The sequence below is a fragment of the Branchiostoma floridae genome, chromosome 7 (genome assembly GCF_000003815.2).
Source record: "Branchiostoma floridae strain S238N-H82 chromosome 7, Bfl_VNyyK, whole genome shotgun sequence".
NCBI lineage: Eukaryota > Metazoa > Chordata > Leptocardii > Amphioxiformes > Branchiostomatidae > Branchiostoma > Branchiostoma floridae.
In genome coordinates, this window is record NC_049985.1 from 2,696,689 (window position 1) to 2,720,977 (window position 24,289).

Here is a 24,289-nt window from a genome sequence, read left to right on the forward strand (position 1 = left end):
AAGTTTAAATTGATGTTATCGCATCTACATTGCATATCCCTCAATGTAATATAATCTATTTACTCAATCAATGTTTTTATATCACCTCTTACGATTGAATCTTGCAACAAGAATAACGTTTTTCCAAGAATCAGGCAACCACGTCCACTTGACGAGCGAGCACATCCTATAGAGACAGTTTGACGAAGCCAAAGTTTGAATTAATGTAACTTATCATATCTATATTGCTAAAAATAATCTATTTGCTTGCTTAACCACTGGTATTTCAATTGTACACCTTTTGCTAATAAATCTTCTGGCGAGAACCTGGCAACCACCCCTGCTTTTTTCATGAGTGAGCATAACCGATAGACTGTTTGACTGAGCAGAAGTTTAAATTGATGTTATCGCATCTATATTGCATATCCCTCAATGTAATATAATCTATTTACTCAATCAATGTTTTTATATCACCTCTTATGATTGAATCTTGCAATAAGAATAATGTTTTTTCCAAGAATCAAGCAACCACCTCCACTTGATGAGCGAGCACATCCTAGAGCCAGTTTGACTAAGCAGAAGTTTAAATTAATGTTAACTTACCATATCTATATTGCTAAAAATAATCTATTTGCTTGCTTAACCACTGGTATCATAACTGTATATACACCTTTTGCTAATAAATCTTCTGGCAAGAATCTGGCAACCACCTCTGTTTTTTTATGAGTGAGCATAACCGATAGACTGTTTGACTGAGCAGAAGTTTACATTGATGTTATAACATCTATACATGTATATCACTCAAAATCTAATCTATTTGCTTGCTTAATCAATGTTATTATACCACCTCATACAAATGAGTCTAGCAGCAAGATTAACAGAAAGATGTTTTTCAAAGAATCTGGCAACCACCACTGCTTGACGAGCGAGCACATCCCAGAGACAGTTTGACGGAGCCGAAGTTTTGACTTTGATGAAATGGTGCTTGGATTGCTTTTCCTTCCCCGTGAAAGGCAGGGTGGGGGTCCCTGTCCCACATCGTACATCACTCCCAGGAATAGTTAGAATTAATGCTTCCCAATCTCCAACCCACTGGCCTTTGTCAGGAGCAGACCATGCGGAAGGGGAGGTGTGACAACGTTCCAACTGTAGCAATTATTCGCACTGCTAATGCTGACCCCTCCGCAAACGTCTGGGTCAGCCTCCCCGACTTCGGGAGTCTCTCGTCTCCGGGGAGATGCCACGAGAGCAAGAAATTAAAATCAATAGTCCTTGTCAGGAGGTTAACAGGACTGGGATAACGTCTTGAAGACGTGGAAGGGAATCCCTGCACGGTGGGTGAGCAGCAAGAGACTCTTTGAGATATTATGTACCGCAGACACACTGTAAGAAGTTTTCATATATCATAAGAACACACCCATTCAATTTGGTCATTCTCTGGTTTAAAGGAACTATGTTGTAATGAAAAATCACCATCAGAAAACAAAGTAAAATGTTCCTCAGAGGGCACCTGGGTTTTAGCCTGATTTCTTAGACGTTGTGGCTGCCTGTGGTAAACAGAAAATTGGCTACAGAAACCCATCCGACCCCAAGCCAGTCTTACACAAGAACCTTGTACATGTAGCTTATAACTCCTTTACCTATCATTGAAATAAGTCTAACCTGCAGGACTTGAAGACATGTAACTACACATGTGCATCAACAAAACAGGACTGGGATAACGTCTTGAAGACTTGGAAGGGAATCCTTGCACGGTGGCCATGGGTGAGCAGCAACAGACTCCTTGTGATACCTGAAGACGCACAGTAGGAAATTTTCATCTATCACAAGGACACACCCATTCAATCTGATCCCTCAGGGATTTAAAGGAACTATGCTGTGATATAAAATTAACATGAAGACAAAGTCTTAGACATTAGAGGAAAGTCTTTAGATGGATACAAACAGTTTCAGGGTGGGCACATGTATAATATATATAGTTTTTCTATCAGTTTTCAGTTATCATCTTGTCCTCTTGATAAAATTTTATAATCCAACAGACTCCTTGAGATACCTCAGATGCAGTAGGAAGTTTTCATCTACCACAAGGCCACACCCATTCAATTTGCTTGTTCTCTGATTCAAATGAACAATATACTGCAATGAAAAATCACCATGAAAACTAAGTTTCAGGAATTTTGTCTTAACACAGTTTCAGGTCCGGAATGAAACTTGATATGGTTACCCTGTGGATAAAGGTGAATTACAATGTACATGTAGCGTTAACCAGGGTTGTAGCCAGCACCCGTCCTTCCGTCCTTTGACGGAATTTTGCAGCTGGGGACAGAAAAAAATGTTGCCCATTCCGTCCTCTGTGAGCAAAATTTAACCCTCAAAATTTTTCCTTGGAGCATGCCCCCAGACCCCCCTAGAAACGCTGTGCCAAAGCCATCAAAAATCGAGGGGACGGAAAATGATTTCTGGCTGGCTACAACCCTGGCGTTAACGTCTTGAAGAGCTGGAAGGGAATCCCTGCACGGTGGATGATCAGCAACAGACTCCTTGTGATACCTGAAGACACAGTAGCAAGTTTTCTTCTATCACGAGGCCACACCCATTCAATTTGGTCATTCTCTGGTTTAAAAGAACTATATGCTGTGATGAAAAATCAACATAAAGACAAAGTCTCAGACTTTAGAGGGGAGTCTTTACATGGGTACACACAATGTCAAGGAGGGAAATATATTTATTGCCATACTTTTGTCCTGTCAATAAAGACTTCTTCTTTATTAGTTAGTTTTCCTCTCAGTTTTCAGTTTTCATTCTGTTCTGTTGCTGAAAGTTTATTTTAAAAATCCATGAACTCAAAATTGAATTCCATACACTCAAACCTGCCCATAAAGACCACTCATCAGGGGACATCTAAAATCTTATCTACATGTATGCGGACAGGTGGTCACAATAGACAGGGGCCTTAATGCTTGCATCAATGGGGAAAATTATCCAGAAAGTGACCTCTAAAAAGTGGTCACAATGCAAGCTCCATAATGGCCGGGTGGTCCTCCTACAGAGGTGGTCCCATTTCTTCCATTACTTCTTCTTCAATTCCTGAAAACCTGTTCCTCCCTGAAGGCTGAAGCTATCATGAGTGTGCTTGTTATCATAAGAAACAGAAGGGGCCTCTTCATTACAACAGTACACGGAGCTGGATATGCAGGTATTTGGAAAGACAAATTGTTTGACATTAGGTGCCACAGTATTTGTTTGTGCCTACAAAGCTTGACAGTGCATGTTTAACTGAAAGGAGATTATACCACTTGACTAATATAGATACAGATTTAGAATTCATCGTTGAATTTTTGAGGTATTCCAAAACAATATTAACTGCCAGCCAAAGTTACCAAACAGGAAACAAACTGTTTCATGTTAGTTCCCCTTGCAGTGTGTCTAGAACTTGGACGTACAAATAAACTACAATGCAAATACTTGATCAATACTATTGGTAGGCGATTGCTGAGTAAAAAAAAAAGATTTGTGTGACATTTGATTTCAGGATTCAACAGACGACAAATCAAACATTCAAACAACATAAAAATTTAAAAAGATTTCTTCTCATAGTCTATGAAATTCATTGAATGACTTCGTCGTTCAGTGGTTGTTCAGAAAAGTCAGAAGTCATTGTCTAGTAGAAAGGGCCGGTGTTACCTTACAACTTTCAGACAAACTTTCTAGAAGTTTCAACACTATTGAAAACAACCCATAGCTAACTCAATCTGGGTATGACTTACTGGCAAATGTACTAAGTCATTCCGATCATGGAATTTGTCATTACCACCTTGTCAGCAGTTTGACAGTCCGAGTTAATCGACCCAAAATTTCCTGCCAGGGAAAAAAGTTGTTTATTTTCACAGCACTTCCTCTGATGGGCCTCTGCTCATTATAGGGTTTAAGATGTGGCCTTCAGCATTTTCAAGGATGTTTGTGGGTTAATTTTCGGGGGACTTCTATCATCGCAAACCTTCGGATGGGAAGTGAGACTTACCAGTTATCAAAAACATGCTCCGCTTTAATTGGGGATTCCACTTTTCTTGTTTTGTCTAATGCTGTTTTCTAAAAGTGCTTTACCAAAGCCTCTGTCTGCATTTGAAATCATACTGTAACAGTTTTTGAAAGGATTTTTAAAAGTGGCTTTCGTAAAGTTGACAATACAGCAAAGGACCAAACAAGAAAGTGTAACTTAAAGTGGACAAGCTATTATAATAATGTAGCTAAAATTGGTTTCATATAAAAGCAAGTATTATAGCTATTACAATACCTGATTATAAAAGCAATTTTAGCTACATGGTAGCAACTACATATTTTGGATCAAGTCAAACTTTAAATGTATAGTCGGTCTAAAATATGTGACATTTTCAAAGAAAAAGTTGAATTCAAAGCTTTTTCTTAAGAAAGTGTCTTTGGATTGACATTGATGTGCTGCCTGCCAGCTAAACCAATAAAAAAGATTAAAATAAACACAACAACCCTGTCAGCCAACAAGTTCAAGTGACGTCTGGTTTCTTGGCACCTCTTTTCCCTAAATTTCCATTTCCTTTGACACATTCTTGTCTAAAAGGGGAAGTACAACAGCCGCAGACTACACAAAACTCCATTAGCCTCCAACCTTGCATGTCTGTAGTGGAACTGTCTTCACACGTGTTTGGTACAGATTTATAAGTTAGAGCATTGTGTGTTCTGGTACAGTTGGGCATTGCTTTCAGTCAAATAACTTCAAGATTACAATTATTTGCCTTAGACTTTTCGGTTTGACTGTAACATATGCTTTTCTGATATAAACAGTATAAAATCTTTAAATTTGTTGCCAATAAATTTGAGATTACAAACATTATTTTGCCTCCAACCTTGCATGTCTGTAGTGGAACTGTCTTCACACATGTTTTGGTACAGATTTATAAGTTAGAGCATTGTGTGTTCTGATACAGTCAGGCATTGCTTTCAGTCAAATAAATCAGAGATTACAAACATTATTTTGCCTCCAACCTTGCATGCCTATATTGGAACTGTCTTCACACATGTTTGGTCCCAATTTATAAGAACATTGTGTGTTCTGAAACACTCAGGCATTGCTTTCAGTCAAATAAATCAAACTTTACAAAGTTTAACATTATTTTGCCTCCAACCTTGCATGTCTGTACTGGAACTGTCTTCACACATATTTGGTACAGATTTATAAGTTACGTAGAGCATTGTGTGTTGTGGTACAGTCGGGCATTGCTTTCAGCCAAATAAATCAGAGATTACAAACATTATTTTGCCTCCAACCCTGCATGTCTGTATTGGAACTGTCTTCACACATGTTTTGGTGCAGATTTATAAGTTAGAGCATTGTGTGTTCTGGTACAGTTGGACATTGCTTTCAGTCAAATAAATTAGAGATTACAAACATTATTTTGCCTCCAACCTTGCATGTCTGTATTGGAACTGTCTTCACACATGTTTTGGTACAGATTTATAAGTTAGAGCATTGTGTGTTGTGGTACAGTCAGGCATTGCTTTCAGTTAAATAAATCAGAAATTACAAACATTATTTTGCCTCCAACCTTGCATGCCTGTAGTGGAACTGTCTTCACACATGTTTGGTACAGATTTATAAGTTAGAGCATTGTGTGTTCTGGTATAGTCAGGCATTGCTTTCAGCTAAATAACTCAATGATTACAATTATTTGCCTTAGACTTTTCGGTTTGACTGTAACATATGCTTTTCTGATATAAACAGTATAAAATCTGTAAATTTGTTGCAAATAAATTAGAGATTACAAACATTATTTTGCCTCCAACTTTGCATATCTGTAGTGGAACTGTCTTCACACATGTTTTGGGCCAGATTTATAAGTTAGAGCATTGTATGTTATGGTACAGTCGGTCATTGCTTTCGGTCAAATAAATCAGAGATTACAAACATTATTTTGCCTCCAACCTTGCATGCCTGTAGTGGAACTGTCTTCACACATGTTTGGTACAGATTTATAAGTTAGAGCATTGTGTGTTCTGGTATAGTCAGGCATTGCTTTCAGCTAAATAACTCAATGATTACAATTATTTGCCTTAGACTTTTCGGTTTGACTGTAACATATGCTTTTCTGATATAAACAGTATAAAATCTGTAAATTTGTTGCAAATAAATTAGAGATTACAAACATTATTTTGCCTCCAACCTTGCATGTCTGTATTGGAACTGTCTTCACACATGTTTTGGTACAGATTTATAAGTTAGAGCATTGTGTGTTCTGGTACACTCAGGCATTGCTTTCAGTCAAATAAATCAGAGATTACAAACATTTTTTTGCCTCCAACCTTGCATGTCAGTAGTGGAACTGTCTTCACACATGTTTTGGTGCAGATTTATAAGTTAGAGCATTGTGTGTTCTGGAACACTCGGACATTGCTTTCAGTCAAATAAATCAGACTTTACAAAGTTTAACATTATTTTGCCTCCAACCTTGCATGTCTGTAGTGGAACTGTCTTCACACATGTTTTGGTACAGATTTATAAGTTAGAGCATTGTGTGTTCTGGTACAGTCAGGCATTGCTTTCAGTCAAATAAATCAGAGATTACAAACATTATTTTGCCTCCAACCTTGCATGTCTGTATTGGAACTGTCTTCACACATGTTTTGGTACAGATTTATAAGTTAGAGCATTGTGTGTTCTGGAACACTCGGACATTGCTTTCAGTCAAATAAATCGGAGATTACAAAATATTATTTTGCCTTCAACCTTGCATGTCTGTAGTGGAACTGTCTTCGCACATGTTTTGGTCCAGATTTATAAGTTAGAGCATTGTGTGTTCTGGAACACTCGGACATTGCTTTCAGCCAAATAACTCAATGATTACAATTATTTTGCCTTAGACTTTTCGGTTTGCCTGTAACATATGCTTTTCTTATATAAACATGGGTCAGTTTAATATCTGTAAATTTGTTGCAAACTTTTCTAAGTCAACACCTTAAAAACAAACACATTAACGTTATATGCATATGACGTGATATGATTCTTATGAAAAACCAATATAGTGGATAACTTAAGTTGAATGGTTGAGACCTTGAAATGAGATCTCCAGCTATCTAGTGGCTACCTGCAGCACTGCAATTGAACTTCCGGTTTTGATATCTCGTTCTCAATAAAGCACCTCCAAACAGACATCACTGCCAATACTTCAGACTATAAGTTGCTAATATGTGGGATCAAATACACCTTTATTTGAGAGCAATGAACAGCATTTTTCTATGCTATACTGAATCAATAAGTTGTTTCTTGGAGTTGAAAATTATAAAAAGATATCTAGTTTATAGTAATCTTGCACTTCTGTTTGTAGACTATACTTCAGACTATAAGTTGAATGAATTCAATAATGACTGCCTTCATTTGTTTCTTGGGATTTTTCATCCATTTCATCCACACACGATAAACCAGGTAGCAAAATAGAAAGCAGCACTCCTTATTAGCTCCAGAGGAGCAGAGAAAATTCTTATGGATTTTCTTCTGTGATGACATCATTAGTTGCAGTTACTCAGGACTTTGCAGTAAAGGAGATCTCAGTGGAGAGGTTTTATACACATTATCGTTACCAGATTTTGTCCATTTATGTCCACAGACGATAAACCCGACTGTGAGTACAATTTGTGTATCAAAATAAAGCTCTCTCTGTATAGCTAACTCCAGAGTAACAGACAAAATTCTAATCTTATGGATTTTCTTCTGGGACGTCATCATTAGCAGTTACTCAGGACTGTACAGTATAGGAGCTTACAGTGGAGAGGTTTTAGATATACCATTAACAGATTTGGGCACAAATCCTCTTACACGAAACAAGAGATCACCTTAAAAGTCCTTTACAGAACGCTGTTCCGAGGAGAGAACTCCACAAAACTGCATCCATTTTATTAAATTCATTCTCTTCAAAAAGCATTCATCAGTAGACTAATTTGAAAAAAGTAGGTTATATTTTCACTCTGTCATCCCATAGGATCTTAATTCTTATATTAACTGAAGTCTTTAGAAATCTTCAAATCAAAGGTAAACAAACATCTGCTATCACAATCCAGTACACTAACCTGAACCATTTGAGTGGTTCTTCTGACCCTTGTTTTGTGGTAACTACATCAATTAAAAAAAAAAGAATCCTGCAAACAGAAAAGCAGGATTACTAAACTAAATATCTTTTTGCAAACTCCAAGAAACAAATGATTGATTCAGTATAGCCTCAAATAAGAGTGTATGTTGCTTCCACATATTAGCAATTGTGGCAGACCCGCAATCTGCCATGGTTTATCGAGCTCTTTGACTTTTAATCAAAGGCAACGCGGCGCAAAATAACAAGGTGAATTGTCTTCAAAGTACAACCATGCCACTTGTCAGATATATCAATAATATATATCGGCATTAACGCCCGTATATCTCACCCTGCACCTTTAATAAACAACGTTTTAACGACAAATCAAGCTCGCGCGTTTACGCAGAAGATTACCTGCGCTATTGATGGATTGTAATGAGCAGAAAGTGTCCTTTGGTTGTCAAAGTCAAAAGCAATTAGGTACACTTTCAGCAATCTAATTCATGTAAACGTATCTAATCTTTTAAATCAGTTAATATCATCCGCTGATGGAATGCCAAATCTCTGCGTCGTTCAATAAAGACGAGCAATAAGTCTCAGTTTAGTTACTTACAGAATGCCGGGAGGAGAGAAGAGATGAACTTCGCAACAAACTATCTCCCGTCCTGGCCTAAAGCTTTAATTGGTTCTGACAGGGTTGGCGATAAGGTAAGGAGGTTGAGATGTATTTGTAAGGGAGGGAATAAGTCATGTGAAACACTCCGCACATGTCAGATACATTTTGTACCTCAGGCTACGCCAATTTGATTCATTGGTTCTCTGATTTTTCAAATGTATGGTTCTCTGATTTTTCAAAATGGAAACAAAGCTTGAGGAACAGTTTAATGGAGTAAATACAGTCGTGTTGAAGTTTTCCTCCCTGCCCACTGCTTTTAAGATAGCTAATAAGAGAGAAAGAATATAGATATTGAAAGCAGATGTTAAGCTATAGTACCTCAGATTTACATGATAATTTCTTCATTTTGCCAACATCTATAGCAAGTTATTAGCAACATACCAAATCCTGAAGATTCATCCACAACTTCTGGAGTAAATCAACAATTACACCGTTAACAGAGACAGACAGACTGACAGATGGATGGACAGACAGACAGACAAACATATACATCCAAACACAGGCCCAAAGACATTAGTAAATGCAAAAATCAAATACAGCCAGTGAGTTCTTAGCAAATTCAGGTTGCATATTCAAGATTTCCTTTCATCTGGATGTAATTTATATTCCTTTGATCTGCTCTTCAATTCTCTACATGCTGCCAACTACAGTTTACTTTCCAGCTCTAAGTTACATGTATGAGTGAAAATAGTTGCAGCAATGGCATGGCAAGGCAAACACTCTATCCACTTGGCCATTGCAATGGTATAGCAACATATCATATCACATCATAACATCATAAATTACTATTACACTGTTTTCAGAGATACAAATGTAAGACAGACAGACAGACAAACATATAAACATGCAGCCCCCAAGACATTATTTTCAAACGCAAAAATCTAAGAGTGAGTGAGTAAAAATTCAGGTTGCATTATTATTCAAGGTATCCTTTCATCTTTTGATCTGCTCTTCAATTCTCTACATGCTGCCAACCACAGTTTACGTTTGGGCTCTCCACACCAAAATAGGCAGCCTTTGGAATGAAGTGAAATGTATGTGAACATCAAGCACCATGAGTCCTAACATTTTGTGAGGAATTATAGGGTGGTAAGTTATGGGTGGAAATACTTGGCTTTGTAGCAATTGCTTCTGTAGCAGTTCCTTTTGTGGCAATGCCATTTGTAGAAATACCTTTGTAGCACAACATTTGATGCCTGAGAGAGTGCTAATTTTAGGGCAGCTATTCCCCATGTACGTGTTATCATTGCATTCAAAATTATGTCTCCACAAAGTGTTGGTTAGATTTTCCATCACTTACCTTCATTGCAACTTAATTTTATCAGATAAGGATAGACCCACAGACTGGGTTATCAGTTGGCTATCTTAATGAGTTTGAGATGCTATCTGGGAAGTAAGTACTGAATCAGGTCTGTCTGTGCGGCAGGTGGTTGTGGGGCAACTAAGGTTGTAGCAGCACCACCTAACGTGACAAGCAGAACTGCAGATTACCAGAGAGTCTGACTTTGTCTAGGACACAGTTGCAAATTGGGGCCCAAGTGGTCAGCTTTTGGGAGCGAAAAGAATGATATAAAAGACATAAAAATTCACAAAATGTCAAAATGGATCTGACTGATGATTTCTGCAACTCAAGGTGCTGGAAAGCGCGACAAGTAGCAAGCTTACTAGGCAGGTGAGCTTCAGACTCATGCTGTATACGTCTAGGTATACATCTTAAATTTTTGTTTCTGAATACTATCTGCTGGGCCCGGCGGTTTGGAAATGTGATCTAAGCCTTAGAGCTAAAGCTTCATGTATGGCACCACACCAAATACAAGTGTTGTTAGAAACTAACATATAATCGCAAAATGTTTGTCCAGAACACCAGACCTGAACACCAGATACTTTCAAGTGGGGCATCTCGATTTAAGAATGAGGTATGGAATTTAAAATCCATCAAAATTGGCAACCTTGACTTCTCTGACCTGTAGAAATTGTAGACAGAGTACTTTTTCTGGCATTAATTTGTCCCAAATATTTGTTTTGCCTGTCATTTATTACTTTAAAGCACATAGTAGTCACATTTTCTAATAACAGTGCAACCGCTGTCAACATTAGAAAGCTGTTATCAGATCAATGCACCTATCATAAGCGATATACAAGTAGATTGTGTAGATCAGTGGACATTTGTAGCTCAATTCTATGACCAACTTGTAAGACCAATCAGGTAAGAACTAAGATACTATACTGGCATATCTTGAAACTTTGTCCGGGTTTGAATTTTCTTTTTTTCATGTGATCTTTTGTCCGTATACATAGATATGAGACACCTTTAAAATGCATTTCAAATGTACCTACATTACTAAATATAATACAGAGTCTGACTTGATTAAACTGTGAACTTGAGACAGCATAAACCTTGTTTCCCCTCTTACCAAAAAAGTAAATGAATTCAATGATGTATATGTAACTTATTTTCTTAAGTTTTGGACAAAAACAAAGATACATTGTATGTCATTTTCCTTACACCTTTAGTTTTAAGTTTAAGAAACAAAGAAGCAGATGTTGATTTGTGAACTTCAGAAAAGAAGATACATGTCTATCGCCAATTACAAAGTTCCCCAATTCTACTCAAAGGTCATGAGTCTTTTCTTAAGTAAGTCCATAACTGAGATCGTTTTGTACAAGGACAAAAGATACATCGTAGATGACATTCTCCCTACACCTTTGAGTTTTAAGTTTTAGAAACAAAGAAGCAGACACTCTGGCCAGTAAAGAAGATACGCGTCTATCACCAATTACAAAGTTCCCCAGTTCTACCCAAAGGTCAAGTGTTTTCTTAAGTAACTTTAGATTTCATAGATTTCATATTCCCTACACCTTGAGTTTTAAGTTTAAGAAACAAAGAAGCAGACACTCTGGCCAGTAAAGAAGATATAAGTCTATCGCCAATTACAAAGTTCCTCAGTTCTATCCAAAGGTCAAGTGTTTTCTTAAGTAACTCCATAACCCTGGTTTCAGAGATTAGGAAAGGTCAGGCGAGTTGTTTCTATTGCTTGGCCGTAATCTTCCTTACTGCCTTGCCATAAGAATTAATCGCAGAATGTGGAGTGAGCTGGTCCAGCCAATTATTTTGATAATACCCCAGCACTGGCAGAAGACATATCGGTGGTGGGAGAAATCTCAGAGGTCAGTTTGTTATGTATTCCAGGGCATACCATCGCAAAGTTATACTTCAAAAGTCTGGTTCCAATTTCCAGGGTAAGGTAGCCTATCATTTGTTATGATCCGAGGTATTTAGCGCTGATCAGGTGCGATCTGAAGGGTCGTGATACCACAGCGCTTGTTTTCTGAGTTTCAAAGTCGGGCCTTATCCTTGACTCTTGGCCCTCAACCCTTCAGCAATACCTGAACATGATGGGTGGAATGCTGGTGTTATATAACAAAATGTACGGATCCATTTTGCTTGAACTAAAGATCCATAACCCTTAAGTGAACACAGCTACAAAGGAAGCAGTTTAGGGTCAATGATACATTTGTGTTGAGGCCAAGATATGTATACAGCAAAGGAATTGATAATATCAATGAAGAAAAGACGATATGAACAATTGCCCTGTATACATGTACTCTATACACTATACTGTACACAAAAAAAAACTTTCTGTGCTGGTTGAGCACTTGTTTTCTGAGTTTCAAAGGCGCTCTCCTTGACTTTTGGCCCCCACACTTCAGCAATACCTGAACATGATCGGTGGAATGCTGGTGTTATATAACAAAATGTATGGATCCATTTTATTTGAACCAAGGACCAAAGATCCATAAACCTTAAGTGAACACAGCTACAGTTCCAAAGGATGAGACTTGGGGGCCAAAACATATTTTTGCTGAGGCCGAGATATGTCTACAGCAAAAGAAATGATGACGAACAAAGAACGATATGAACCTGTAAATACTGTACATAGTGTCTGTCCTCTCTGTCATGACCTGTGGAAAACTAGCTCTTCACTTCAGGAAGCTAAAACTAGATCGAGATCACTTTCTTTTCCTTTTTCCTTCCATTCAGTTCCAATCTCAGCTCCCCCAGTCTCCATCCTGTCCCTGCCCATCATTCAACATTAAAGTGGGGTCAATCCCCCAGCCCAGGATCTTACAATAGGGTAAATCGAAAGAGTCTGGACGAGCTCCATTAAACGCCCTATCCGAGGGACGGCCCTAACCAAACCTAGGTACTCATTTCCACCTGAGTGAAGTGAGGAAAGTCGTGTTAAGTGCCTTTCCCATGGGCACAAGATCGGTGACATATCAGCGGATTTGAACCCAGGACCTCTGGGGTATGGGACAAACACTCTGCCACTGCGCCACACGATGCCACATAGGCTAAGTCGTCCTTACAAATGTATGTATAGTTGGTCACACTGGTAACAGTTGTACAGGTTTGACTGTATTTACAAAAGAACCATCCTTCCATGCATCCAGTTCCAATCAAAATCTAAGGGACCATAAAAAGTGGTCTCACTGGCGAAGTGGTCCTTGCAAATGTATGTACCGTTGGTCTGACTGTATTTACAAAAGAACCATCCTCAGAATCCATCCTGTCCCTGAAAAAATCTAAAGGACCATAAAAAGTGGTCTCATTGGCCAAGTGGTCCTAAATGTATGTACCATTGGTCTGACTTGCACAGGTTCGACTGTATTTACAAAAGAACCATCCTCAGAATCCATCCAGTTCCAATCTCAGCTCCCCCAGTCTCCATTCTGTCCCTGAAAAAATGTGGTCACATTGGCTATATTCGGTCCTTACAAATGTATGACTGTACAGGTGGTCACTTGTACAGGTTTGACTGTATTTACAAAAGAACCATCCTCAGAATCCATCCAGTTCCAATCTCAGCTCCCCCAGTCTCCATCCTGTCCCTGACCATCATTCAACATTAAAGTGGGGTCAATCCCCAGGCCCAGGAGCTTAAACGTCCTATCCGAGGGACGGCCCTAACCAAACCTAGGTACTCATTTCCACCTGAGTGCAGTGAGGAAAGTCATGTTAAGTGCCTTTCCCAAGGGCACAAGATCGGTGACATATCAGCAGATTTGAACCCAGGACCTCTGGAGTATTGGACAAACACTGCCGCTGCGCCACACGATCCCACATTGGCTAAGTGGTCCTTACAAATGTATGTACAGTTGGTCACACTGGTAAAAGTTGTACAGGTTTGACTGTATTTACAAAGGAACCATCCTCCCATCCAGTTCCAATCTCAGCTCCCCCAGTTCCATTCTGTCCCTGCCCATCATTCAACATTAAAGTGGGGTCAATCCCCCAGCCCAGAAGGTCACCGTGCTGGCTGGAGCACAGAGTAAGGGTCAGGTCTGATTTGGGGCTCCCTTCATTCGGCTATTTTGGTTCAATCGAACGTGAGAGGAACAGTCGCTCCAAATTACAGAGCTGGAAACGATGATGCCGGATTGCTGGTCAGAGGTCAAAGAACCGTCCAACACTAGTCAGGCCAGATCATTGAGGCAACTGGTTCAGTCCGGCCAGAGTAAGTCAACTAGTAGGTTGTTATAGAAGACATTTGAAATTTAAGACAGTTCAGGGCCGGGGGAAAAGGTTAAAATTTGAAGAAATGTAAAATCGAAGAATTTCTATGATATTACAATGTATGCTTTTTCATTTAATTTCACAGTATCTCTAAGACCAGATTTTATGAGGTTTGTTCAAGTCTTGTTTCTGACACCTGCAAAACCCCCTAAGATACAAAACTTGACAGTTCTGCAGTGATTGCATACTCCACATCAAGCGAATCATCTCAGGGAAAGTTTTTGATGTTTTGCTGATCAAACGTCAGCAAATCAAAGAAGACAAATCCATGTTTATCAGAAGGTTTCTTCTTTCTGTTTCTGACATCTGGAGAACACCCTAGGCCTACAATACAAAATTTGAAAGCTAACCACAATTGAAATCTTCACTTTTGATGTGTTCATGATCAAACGTCAACAAATCAAAAGGGACACACACAACTTTAGGAGATTTGTTCAACTTCTTTATGATATTCTGGAAAATACCCTACAATACAAACTTTAAAATTTGTATCGTAAGTTGTTTTCCAAGCTAACTTAAGTTGGCATCTTCACCTACAACAATCATAGGGGAAACCTGGATATGTTTTTGATGTGCTCCAGATCAAACATCAGCAAATCAAGAGAGACAAACACAATTTTATTAAAAGTTTTCTTCATCTTGTTTATGACATCTGGAAAACACCCTACAATACAAAAGTTGAAAGCTAACTGAAGTTGAAATCTTCACATACAAACAATTTTAGGGGAAACCTGGGTACGTTTTTGATGTGATCCTGATCAAACGTCAGCAAATTAAAAGAGACACACACAATTTTAAGAGAAGATTTGTTCAACTTGTTTCTGACATCTGGAAAATAGCCTTTAAAATTTGGTGTTTTTCAAGCTAATTAACTACAGTTGAAATTTTCACAAATAATTTTAGGGGAAACCTGGATACGTTTTTGATCAAACGTCAGCAAATCAAAAGAGACAAACACATTTTCACAAGAAGATTTGTTCAGCTTATTTATGACATCTAAAAATCACCCTAGTACCATACAAATTTTAAACTTTTATAATTTGTTTCGCAAAGCATTTTCCAAGCTAACTACAACTGAAATGTTCACATACAAACAATTTCATGGGAGACCTTGGTTCGTTTTTGATGTGATCCTGATCAAACGTCACCAAATGAAAAGAGACACACACACAATTTTAAGAGAAGATTTGTTCAACTTGTTTCTGACATCTGGAAAATAGCCTTTAAAACTTGCATCGTAAGGTGTTTTTCAAACTAACTACAATTGAAATCTTCACATACAAACAATTTTATGGGAGGCCTGGATACGTTTTTGATGTGATCCTGATCAAACGTCACCAAATGAAAATAGACACACACAATTTTAAGAGAAGATTTGTTCAACTTGTTTCTGACATCTGGAAAATAGCCTTTAAAACTTGCATCGTAAAGTGTTTTTCAAGCTAACTACAATTGAAATCTTCACATACAAACAATTTTATGGGAGGCCTGGATACGTTTTTGATGTGTTCGTGATCAAACGTCAGCAAATGAAAAGACACACACAATTTTATAGGAGGATTTGTTCATCTTGTAACCGTACAGATTTCAAACTATAAAATTTGTATCATAAGGTTTTTTCCAAGCTAACTGAAGTTGAAATCTTCAACTACAAACAATTTCAGGCAAAACCTGGATACGTTTTTGATGTGGTCGTGATCAAACATCAGCAAATCAAAAGAGACAGACACAATTTTATGAGAGGGTTTGTTCAACTTGTTTCTGACACGTGTGGACTGAGGGTCCATCTGCAGTGCTGACCTGGCCCGGAGGTCGGGAGAGGTCAAGACCAGAGGTTGAATGTCAGATGGCTGATAGCAGTAGGATTGAGGAGTAGTTACTTTATAAACCCTTCCCAGATGGGCGATCCATATGTCCAAAATGTGCAGGTCGGCAGGAGGCAATATTCAGTACTTGTCAGCAGTAGAGGGTAATGTGTTTGCCTTGCATTTGGTAGGTCGTGAGTTCGATCCCTGGCCGAGTCATACCAAAGACTTTACAAAATGGCAATTGTTGATTTCTCTGCTTAGCACTCGGGAAAGTATTAGGGAAAGAGTATGGAAGTTGATCACATATCAAGTCGAAACATACATATAAATATGCATTCAATCTTCATCTTTTGCTAACTTACTTTTTTAAATTTAGATTGTATTTCTTTACAGTTTTGGACAACCAAAGCTTCATTAGAACTTTATTGATTTCTATCTATATACAGGACTTTTGTACACTGTAGAAACCTCATTGCCATTTTCGTAAACTAATCACAGCATTTTCACAACCTTTGCTCTTTTATAATCATCTCCATGAATGGCCCCCGAGGTACAACGTTACGAGAAGCTGAAATCTCACTTTTTACATGTTTTTGCACAAAAAAATCTACATTAAGGAAATAGGTTTTATCACTTCATTACTTTGGCACAGTATCATGTACATTCACTGCCAGTAAAAACATTATCGCAGCTTAATGATCCACTCTTTATAGGAATGCATCACGTAAAAACTATCCACAAAGTATAATGATCATTACAATCCATAAATGAGGTCATTGGGAGAAACATTACGAATGGAAACGATGAAAAGAAGGCTTTACTAGTTAGCAGTAATATGTACTTCAGGCCACTTCAATTTTATTTGTTGGTTCTCAGATTTTTTAAAGACATGCTTCGGCCACATCAATTTAATATAATAAAATGCTAGTATCATAAAAGAAGAGGGCATGGAGGAAAACTTGAATATGACTGTATTCATGGTATTAAAGTCAGTGCACCAAGACATGGACCTGGCCCTTGAATTTCGTTTCTTTATGTTTTTCCAGTCAAGGACATTAAAAAGATAGTGACAATCAACAAATAAAACTGGCTTGTTAGTTTGTTCGTTTATTCTTTATTTAACCAGGGTTAAAGCATATGGCCTGACGGCATTTTTCAAAGCCGCCTGGGGGAAAACTCCGAACATAAGACATACATAAAGCTCAACAAAACCAAATTAACTTCAATAACATAATCATACATAAAGTTCTATGAAACCAAATTACTTAAGTAACATAAGCATAAAGATTTTACAAAATCAGATGGTATGGCCATAATTGGATTTATGAAAAAAAAAAGCTTGAGGACCAGGTTCATGCCTTGGTGCTGTCAGTTTTATGCCACCAATAGTCATATTAAAGCTTTTCTCCCTTCCCTCTGCTTTTATGATGTCTACTTAATATGTACTTTCACCCTAAAACATCTGTGAAACAAGAAAATGAATTTGTGTGGCATTAACACTAATAACAGTAGCCTTTACATTAGGATTACCGTACAGTTTTGTGCAGGCATAAATTTTTAACAAGCATGACGAATAATAGCATTTCTTGCTCATTCCAAATGAGAGTGATAAAGTAGTCACACTAATGACTGACTTATGTACACAGATACCACCGGAGGATGTGAACCGTGTCAAATAAAAATCCTGCAAGTTGTTACTGTGACTTTATTCCACAGTCATTACATTGTACTATAAATTGTTAAGCAACAGTCATACCGCAGCTTTTGAAGCATTTTATAATCATCTGTAAATGCTCTCAAGATTTTGATATTGTAAAGTTAATGAAACAAATCACAATGATTACTTTGAAAGTTCATTCCTTGACAAAGACTGATGCTGTACAGTCGAAAATTTGGGTGAGTCCAATTTTGGTGTTGGAAATTACAGTTCAACTATTTCAAGAAGTCCTTTGAAAGAAGTCGACATCTCATATTTATTTTCTTTATCTATGTAATATATCATCATCAATGCCGCCTGTCATGATCAGTGTGCAGTACTGATCATGGGGTGAGTTGTCACTGTTTAATTATTATAATACAAATAATTTGTATGTTTGCAGACATATAAATGTTTGCAATTTATCTGTCTATCTGGTGTGAAGGATTTTCATTTTTTTTAAAAAGTTACAATGTATGGACAATACATCATGATTATAACACCATAGATTTTTACACACAGTACAGTAACAATGGGTGTTACGCACACGAGATGACAACATTGAAAACATGATGAAACATAAAGTTAACACAAGTAGTGGCATGATGGAGTTAACAGACAACACTATTTGTAAACAAACATTTAACAAACAAACAAACAAACAAAAACATTCACTGTGTATATATGTGTTAACTGTGGTCACCAGCAAGTAACTGAAATTTACAATTTGCAAATAAGTATTTCTACTACTACTTCTAATTCTTCAGTGCAAAACAATATCATCCCACTGCTTCCAATTTGAATAAATATATTTTGTACATCTTGAATTGGTAACATTAACAGATTAGTGGTTTTACTGTGCTTACATTTCCTTTCTACAAGAGGCTGTGACCAGGTTGCGACTGCTGTGTAACAAACAAAAAATACACACATATTTAAAGAGCCATTTTTTTGGTTTTGTATATATTGCTGTCTTTTAAATCATACTTTTACATTGTACAACATGTTTGAATTATAAGATCAGATAATTTTTGCCTTTATATGGTCGCTCAGTGCTCAGTACTGGAAGGACACCTTACATGTATTTGTAGTTCCTGTACAACGTATTAAATTTCCCATGTTTGTCATACAGCCCTCGATGACAAATATACCTGCCTTACACCCCAATTCATCTGGTTTCCCCGGCTGTCCCGTTTCTTTCACCTGTATTGATCCGGATAAGTTGTATTGATCACGAGGTTGTGGCTGGGATCAGGTTAGCAAATGGTTCGCATTATACCCGCCTCAACGTCAGGCTTAACACGTATCGACAACGCGCCCACCGCTAAAAGGCTACTGCCACTTCAATTTAGCCAGTCGCACGGAAATGTACATGTATGTTTGTATGTTGGATTACATGTAGAATCTATAGGTCCTGGGTTCAAATCCCCAGCAAGGCCACAATGTTCTGCTCTTGAGGAAGGAATTTTATACATACTATTTCCTCACTTTACTAATGAGGAGTAGATGAGTACCAGGTAGTAGTAGCATCTGTTATAATAGGAATGTCACCTCGAATGGGACGTAAAGTCGTAGGTCCCATGTTTGTGGAGAACCATACCTCAAACATGTTAAAGAATCTGTCATACTTATCAAAAAGAGTAGGGGTCAAACCCAATGTAAATGGATTGATCCTATAAGTCTGGTCTGGTCTTATGCAGCTAGTGTACACAACTTGTGTGTTATGCAGTTTACTGGACATCAGAATAAAGAAACTAGAAAATATTCGTCCATGGTGCTTGTCCCATAAATCATTACAAATGTGATCATATCATTCTACAGGAAAATAAACAAGCTTTCAAAAGACATAATGCTAATGATAAGGGAATGATATGACCAACCAAACTCACAGAACATAGCACATCTTTCTTCAAAGTGATATATCTTTGCAGCTGTTGACCAATGAAATCAGATTTCAAGGTGCCAACGTCAAGTTTTGAAACTTTCAACCAAGAAAAACAGGTTTAAAGGTCACAGGGCACAATAGCTTTCAACCAATGAAATTGGGTTTCAATGTGTCAACATCAAGTTTTGAAACTTTCAACCAATGGAAACAGGTTTAAATGTCACATGACTGGGCATGGCAGCTTTCAACCAATAATAGTTGCTGACTGAAGCTTTCAACCAATGAAATCAGGTGTTGATGTTATATGATAGTTAAGATGGTGATAATGGTGGTGCTTTGCAGCTATTCACCAATGAAAACAGGTCACATGACAGTCACCCACCAATCACTGTGCCTTGAGCATGCCGAGGTTGTGGAGGATGGACCGGAGGTTGAGGGCCAGGAACTCCTGCTGAGGGTCGCAGGTACGATACATCTCATGGAGCATGTTTCCGATGGTGAACACCTCGAAATACTTCTTATTGGCTCTGTGGGGAAAACAGGAAGAAGGCTTAGTCTATACATATAGTTGTTTTGTTTTATTTTGTGCATAAGGAACTCCTGCTGAGGATCACAGGTGCGGTACATCTCCTACAGCATGCATGTTTCCGATGGTGAACACCTCGAAGTACTTCTTATTGGCTCTGTGGGGAAAGAAATGAACAAGAGTTAGTCCAGACGTTGTTTATCTATTTTCATTTTATTTCATAAGCATGAGGAACTCCTGTTGAAGATCACAGGTGCGGTACATTTTTTCTCATGCAGCATGTTTCCGATGGTGAACACCTTGAAATACTTCTTATTGGCTCTGTGATGAAAGAAATGAACAGAACTTTTTACTAGTCTTTCTTTTCTTTTCCTTACACCGTGGTCACCCTGTAACAGGACTCGAAGACTATATCAAGATTAGTACAAAGTACAAAGAAATACCACAAATCCTGACTAAAATCAAACAAGTGATACAAAAGGAGAAAAGGAAAAATCTAATTTCTTGGTTATCAGACCTTTCTAATATAAAGTTTTAGCAACAAGACATCATAAAAGCAGAGGGTAGGGAGGAAATAGACTGTATCAAAAGCTGACAAAGGAGTATAGCCGGCCTAGGAGTGTGCATTTGATACTATATTTATGCTACCTTAGGATCTGCTTGGAGAAAGTGACGGCCTGTGTTTTATTGGTCAGGTCGCTACAGACCCAATTAATGGCAGAGTTGACAAGAGTTCACCGCTTTGAATTCATTCAGATCGTAGTTTACTTTGATCTTTTCTTTAAGTTATACTTGATTCACACTAATATGTTTAAATGTTATGTTAATTTTGTATGGACAAAATAGAGTTTATATGTAATTTGTAAAATCTAACAGAGATCGAACACAGATTACTCAGAGAGGAGGCCCATAGATTCCAGGCATCAAGAGAGTGTGTAACTGTATATGTTCTGATTCAGCAAAGACCATCTCATGTTGCTGCCTCTATGCAAAATATCGTCTATCGTATACCAGGAATAACACAGAAGGTTATGTAACTGTCCTCGAACTGGGTATAGGATGTCAGTAGAACTGAGTCAAAACTGTACATTAAAGTGACCACCTCTTTATAGGGACCAGCTGCATGGACTTCTTACCAATTTTTTGGTGGTCCTTTAAAGTTTTGATAATTTTTCCTAACAAATTAGTACCATAGACAAGATCTTACTTTCCCCCAGAAGTGGTCAAAGTTTTGACAGGTCTTTTGAACTTCAGACATTGCTTGGACAAAGCAAGGAGGTGTCAGTAACGTAATCCATCATTGCTGACTATTATCATACTCACAAACGCAGTTCTGTATTGTGTTGCGTCGGGAAGCAAAGAGCAGGACTCTCAGAGCTAGACTTGCAACAACAGGTAAAGTCTTTAGATTCATCTATACTCTACCTATCTATCCAATAGTATCCATTTCAACATCCTATGTTCCCGTTTTGTGTGGGTTATCCATGTACATGTATGTGACTGTATACTGGCAGATGTCTGGATAATAGACCCCTTTGAACCACACGAACTGCTTTCGTCATAGGGGGAAGTTTATTCACAAACCGTAACGTCATCGCATTTGTCCGTATTACACTTTGTCGAACGAGTTCTTTGTTAACGGTGAGCGCGATGACGCTACAGTTTGTGAGGAAAATCCCACCTATGATGAAAACAGTTCGCGTGTATAAAGGGGTCTATTGTCTACATTGTACTAGTAGTTCTTCCAGTTTTAAGTCGTTGGGGAATATTATCATAATAGCAGGAGAAGACTTGTAACAGCAGGTGTAGTCTTGATCCACGGATCCAACTTGTAATTGTTTCTTAAACATAACTTAAAAATAATGATCAATCTGTACAAGGGGTAAGGCCTGCTACATGTATGTATTACATACATGTAGCTCCAATAATTCAAGGCTCGCAGTAAAACCCAACTCTTGTCCTGATACAAATGTACTTACCCCATACTAAAACCTCCCATAGACTGTATTTTCTTGAACAAAGATTACTTCATACTTCAGTCAGTCATAGTCATACGGCGTATTACAATTTACAGCACCAATGGGGTTATACCCCCCCTTACGGGGTGACATACCCTTTCTTTTAGCTGAATACGAGACGGGGATGCGCCAGGTCTCCCGTTCGGGTGAATGATGTAAATCACCGTGTGGCTGATATGGTATGGGGGTTCGCCAGACCTCCATCGGGTGATTTGCAGTGAATCATCAACTCCAGACAGAATGATTTGCTCCATCACACACCGCACCATCGCACGTGTGGGGGTTCTTTTACGTGCATGGGGTGTGGCTCTCCCCATACACGGGACCTCCATTTAACGTCCTATTCGAGGGACAGCCCTAGCCAAAACTAGGTACTCATTTTCACCTGAGTAAAGTGAGGAAAGTCGTGTAAAGTGCCTTTCCCAAGGGCACAAGATCGGTGGCAAGACAGCCGGATTCGAACCCGCAACCTTTCGGTGCAGATCCGAACATGCTGCCACTGCGCCACGCGGTCCCACTTCATACTTACCCCATACTAAAACCTTCCATCTACTGTATTTTGGTGGGAATAAAGCACACACTTTTTAAACTTTTCAAACTAGAAAAGGTGCTACAAGTTGTTGCCAAAGTTGGGGGTGTGTACTTTGTTTGAGGTTATTGCATGGATAAGCGGTAAAAGAGCCTACAATAGAGAGGTGGAGCCAGACTTGTTGTTGACACAATCGTTTGTCCTTGGTGTTGTCTCGGAGTGACATATGAGTGACCTTTGCATACAATTATCACGAGTTAGTGACTTTGACCAGTTCAACAGGTTTTTCCAGCTAGATGTACTAGCTGATTTGTTCTACCCGTTTACTCTCAGTGTTTTTTTAAAGTTGCAGCAGACAATTCACATGTTTATAGAGCCAATCACAGTGGGATTTATGCAAAATAACCTGGGGAAAACATCATAAATTTGAATTTATCCAGTTCAAGGTCTGTTGGCGGCGAAGGGGTTCGTACTTTATTTGGGTTTTTCCATTTCACCTTTCAGCCCCACAGATCTGTCTGAGGCTTACGGTACCCCAAACCAGGGGCGCGTATTCTAATTGGTTATGATTATTGATTATTTCATATTGTATTGTTATTCTAATGTTCATTGTAAGGAATTTTGTGTAATATGTTACGTAAACATGTGTGTGTGTCTGTGTGTGTCTGTCTTTTTGTGGGTCAGTGTTACCAGCGCGAGCTGCCTAGGTGTAATGAGTTGTGTCTTTGTCAATAAAGAAAGAAGAAAGTAAGCTCGAAAGTCGTCGCACTTCCGATGGAGCCAGTTGTACCCCTACCACTGGACCCATCGACCCTGGATAACCTAACTTCCTCTGCGAAGGACTGGGCGATTCTGAATGGGGTGGCGTTTCTGACAAGCGCTCATGACGACGCCCGCGATGTTTATAGCTTCAAACGTTTTGCACTTTTGCCGTCACCAGTTCCAAGGTATTCTGAATCCCCTTCAATCTACGTAGAATTAATTTTACAGTAGTTTTTCAGTGTTTTTAGTTTTCAGTTAAAGCAATTCTATAGCACAATCTATGCATATTACTGTGAATGCAGAAACTTTAGTGGTGGTTTAATGTTTGCAGTTTTCGCGGTGGCCGCTTCAACGCAAACTTAAAAACCACTGCGAACATTTTTTCATGGCAGGAAGAGACTACAGTGCATGGTGCTATCACAAACTTAAAAACACTGCGAAAAGTCCTTTTTCCCACTACCACGAAATCAAATCCCCGCAAACTTAAATGCATTCAAAGTATAATGAAGAGGTGGCCACTTGTACAAGTTATGATGACCATCTACTATTATTAATACTTAACAATGAATAATTTTTATTTCTTTTTTTCTCTCCCAGATTCCTGTTTGACCAAGCAAAAGCAGTGCAGCAGGACTTCCACCTGCTGGTACACAGGGTCAGCCAGGACAGGGAGTTCCTCACCGGGTGTCTCAGGAGGTCAGGGGAACCACCTGTTTGTTTGTTTGTTTCTATTTTACAT

The 24,289-nt window shown here is 38.5% G+C and overlaps 1 protein-coding gene across 1 annotated transcript in view; it reads right to left on the reverse strand.

Annotated features, from left to right (window-relative positions):
• Positions 1 to 24,289, reverse strand: part of LOC118419293 (coiled-coil domain-containing protein 138-like) — an 88,084-nt gene that overhangs the window by 15,291 nt on the left and 48,504 nt on the right. Inside the window, exon 17 of the mRNA XM_035825639.1 lies at positions 20,098 to 20,242. Coding sequence (XP_035681532.1) covers positions 20,101 to 20,242 — 142 coding nt within the window. The 3' untranslated portion in view covers positions 20,098 to 20,100. The remainder of the gene's footprint in view (positions 1 to 20,097; positions 20,243 to 24,289) is intronic.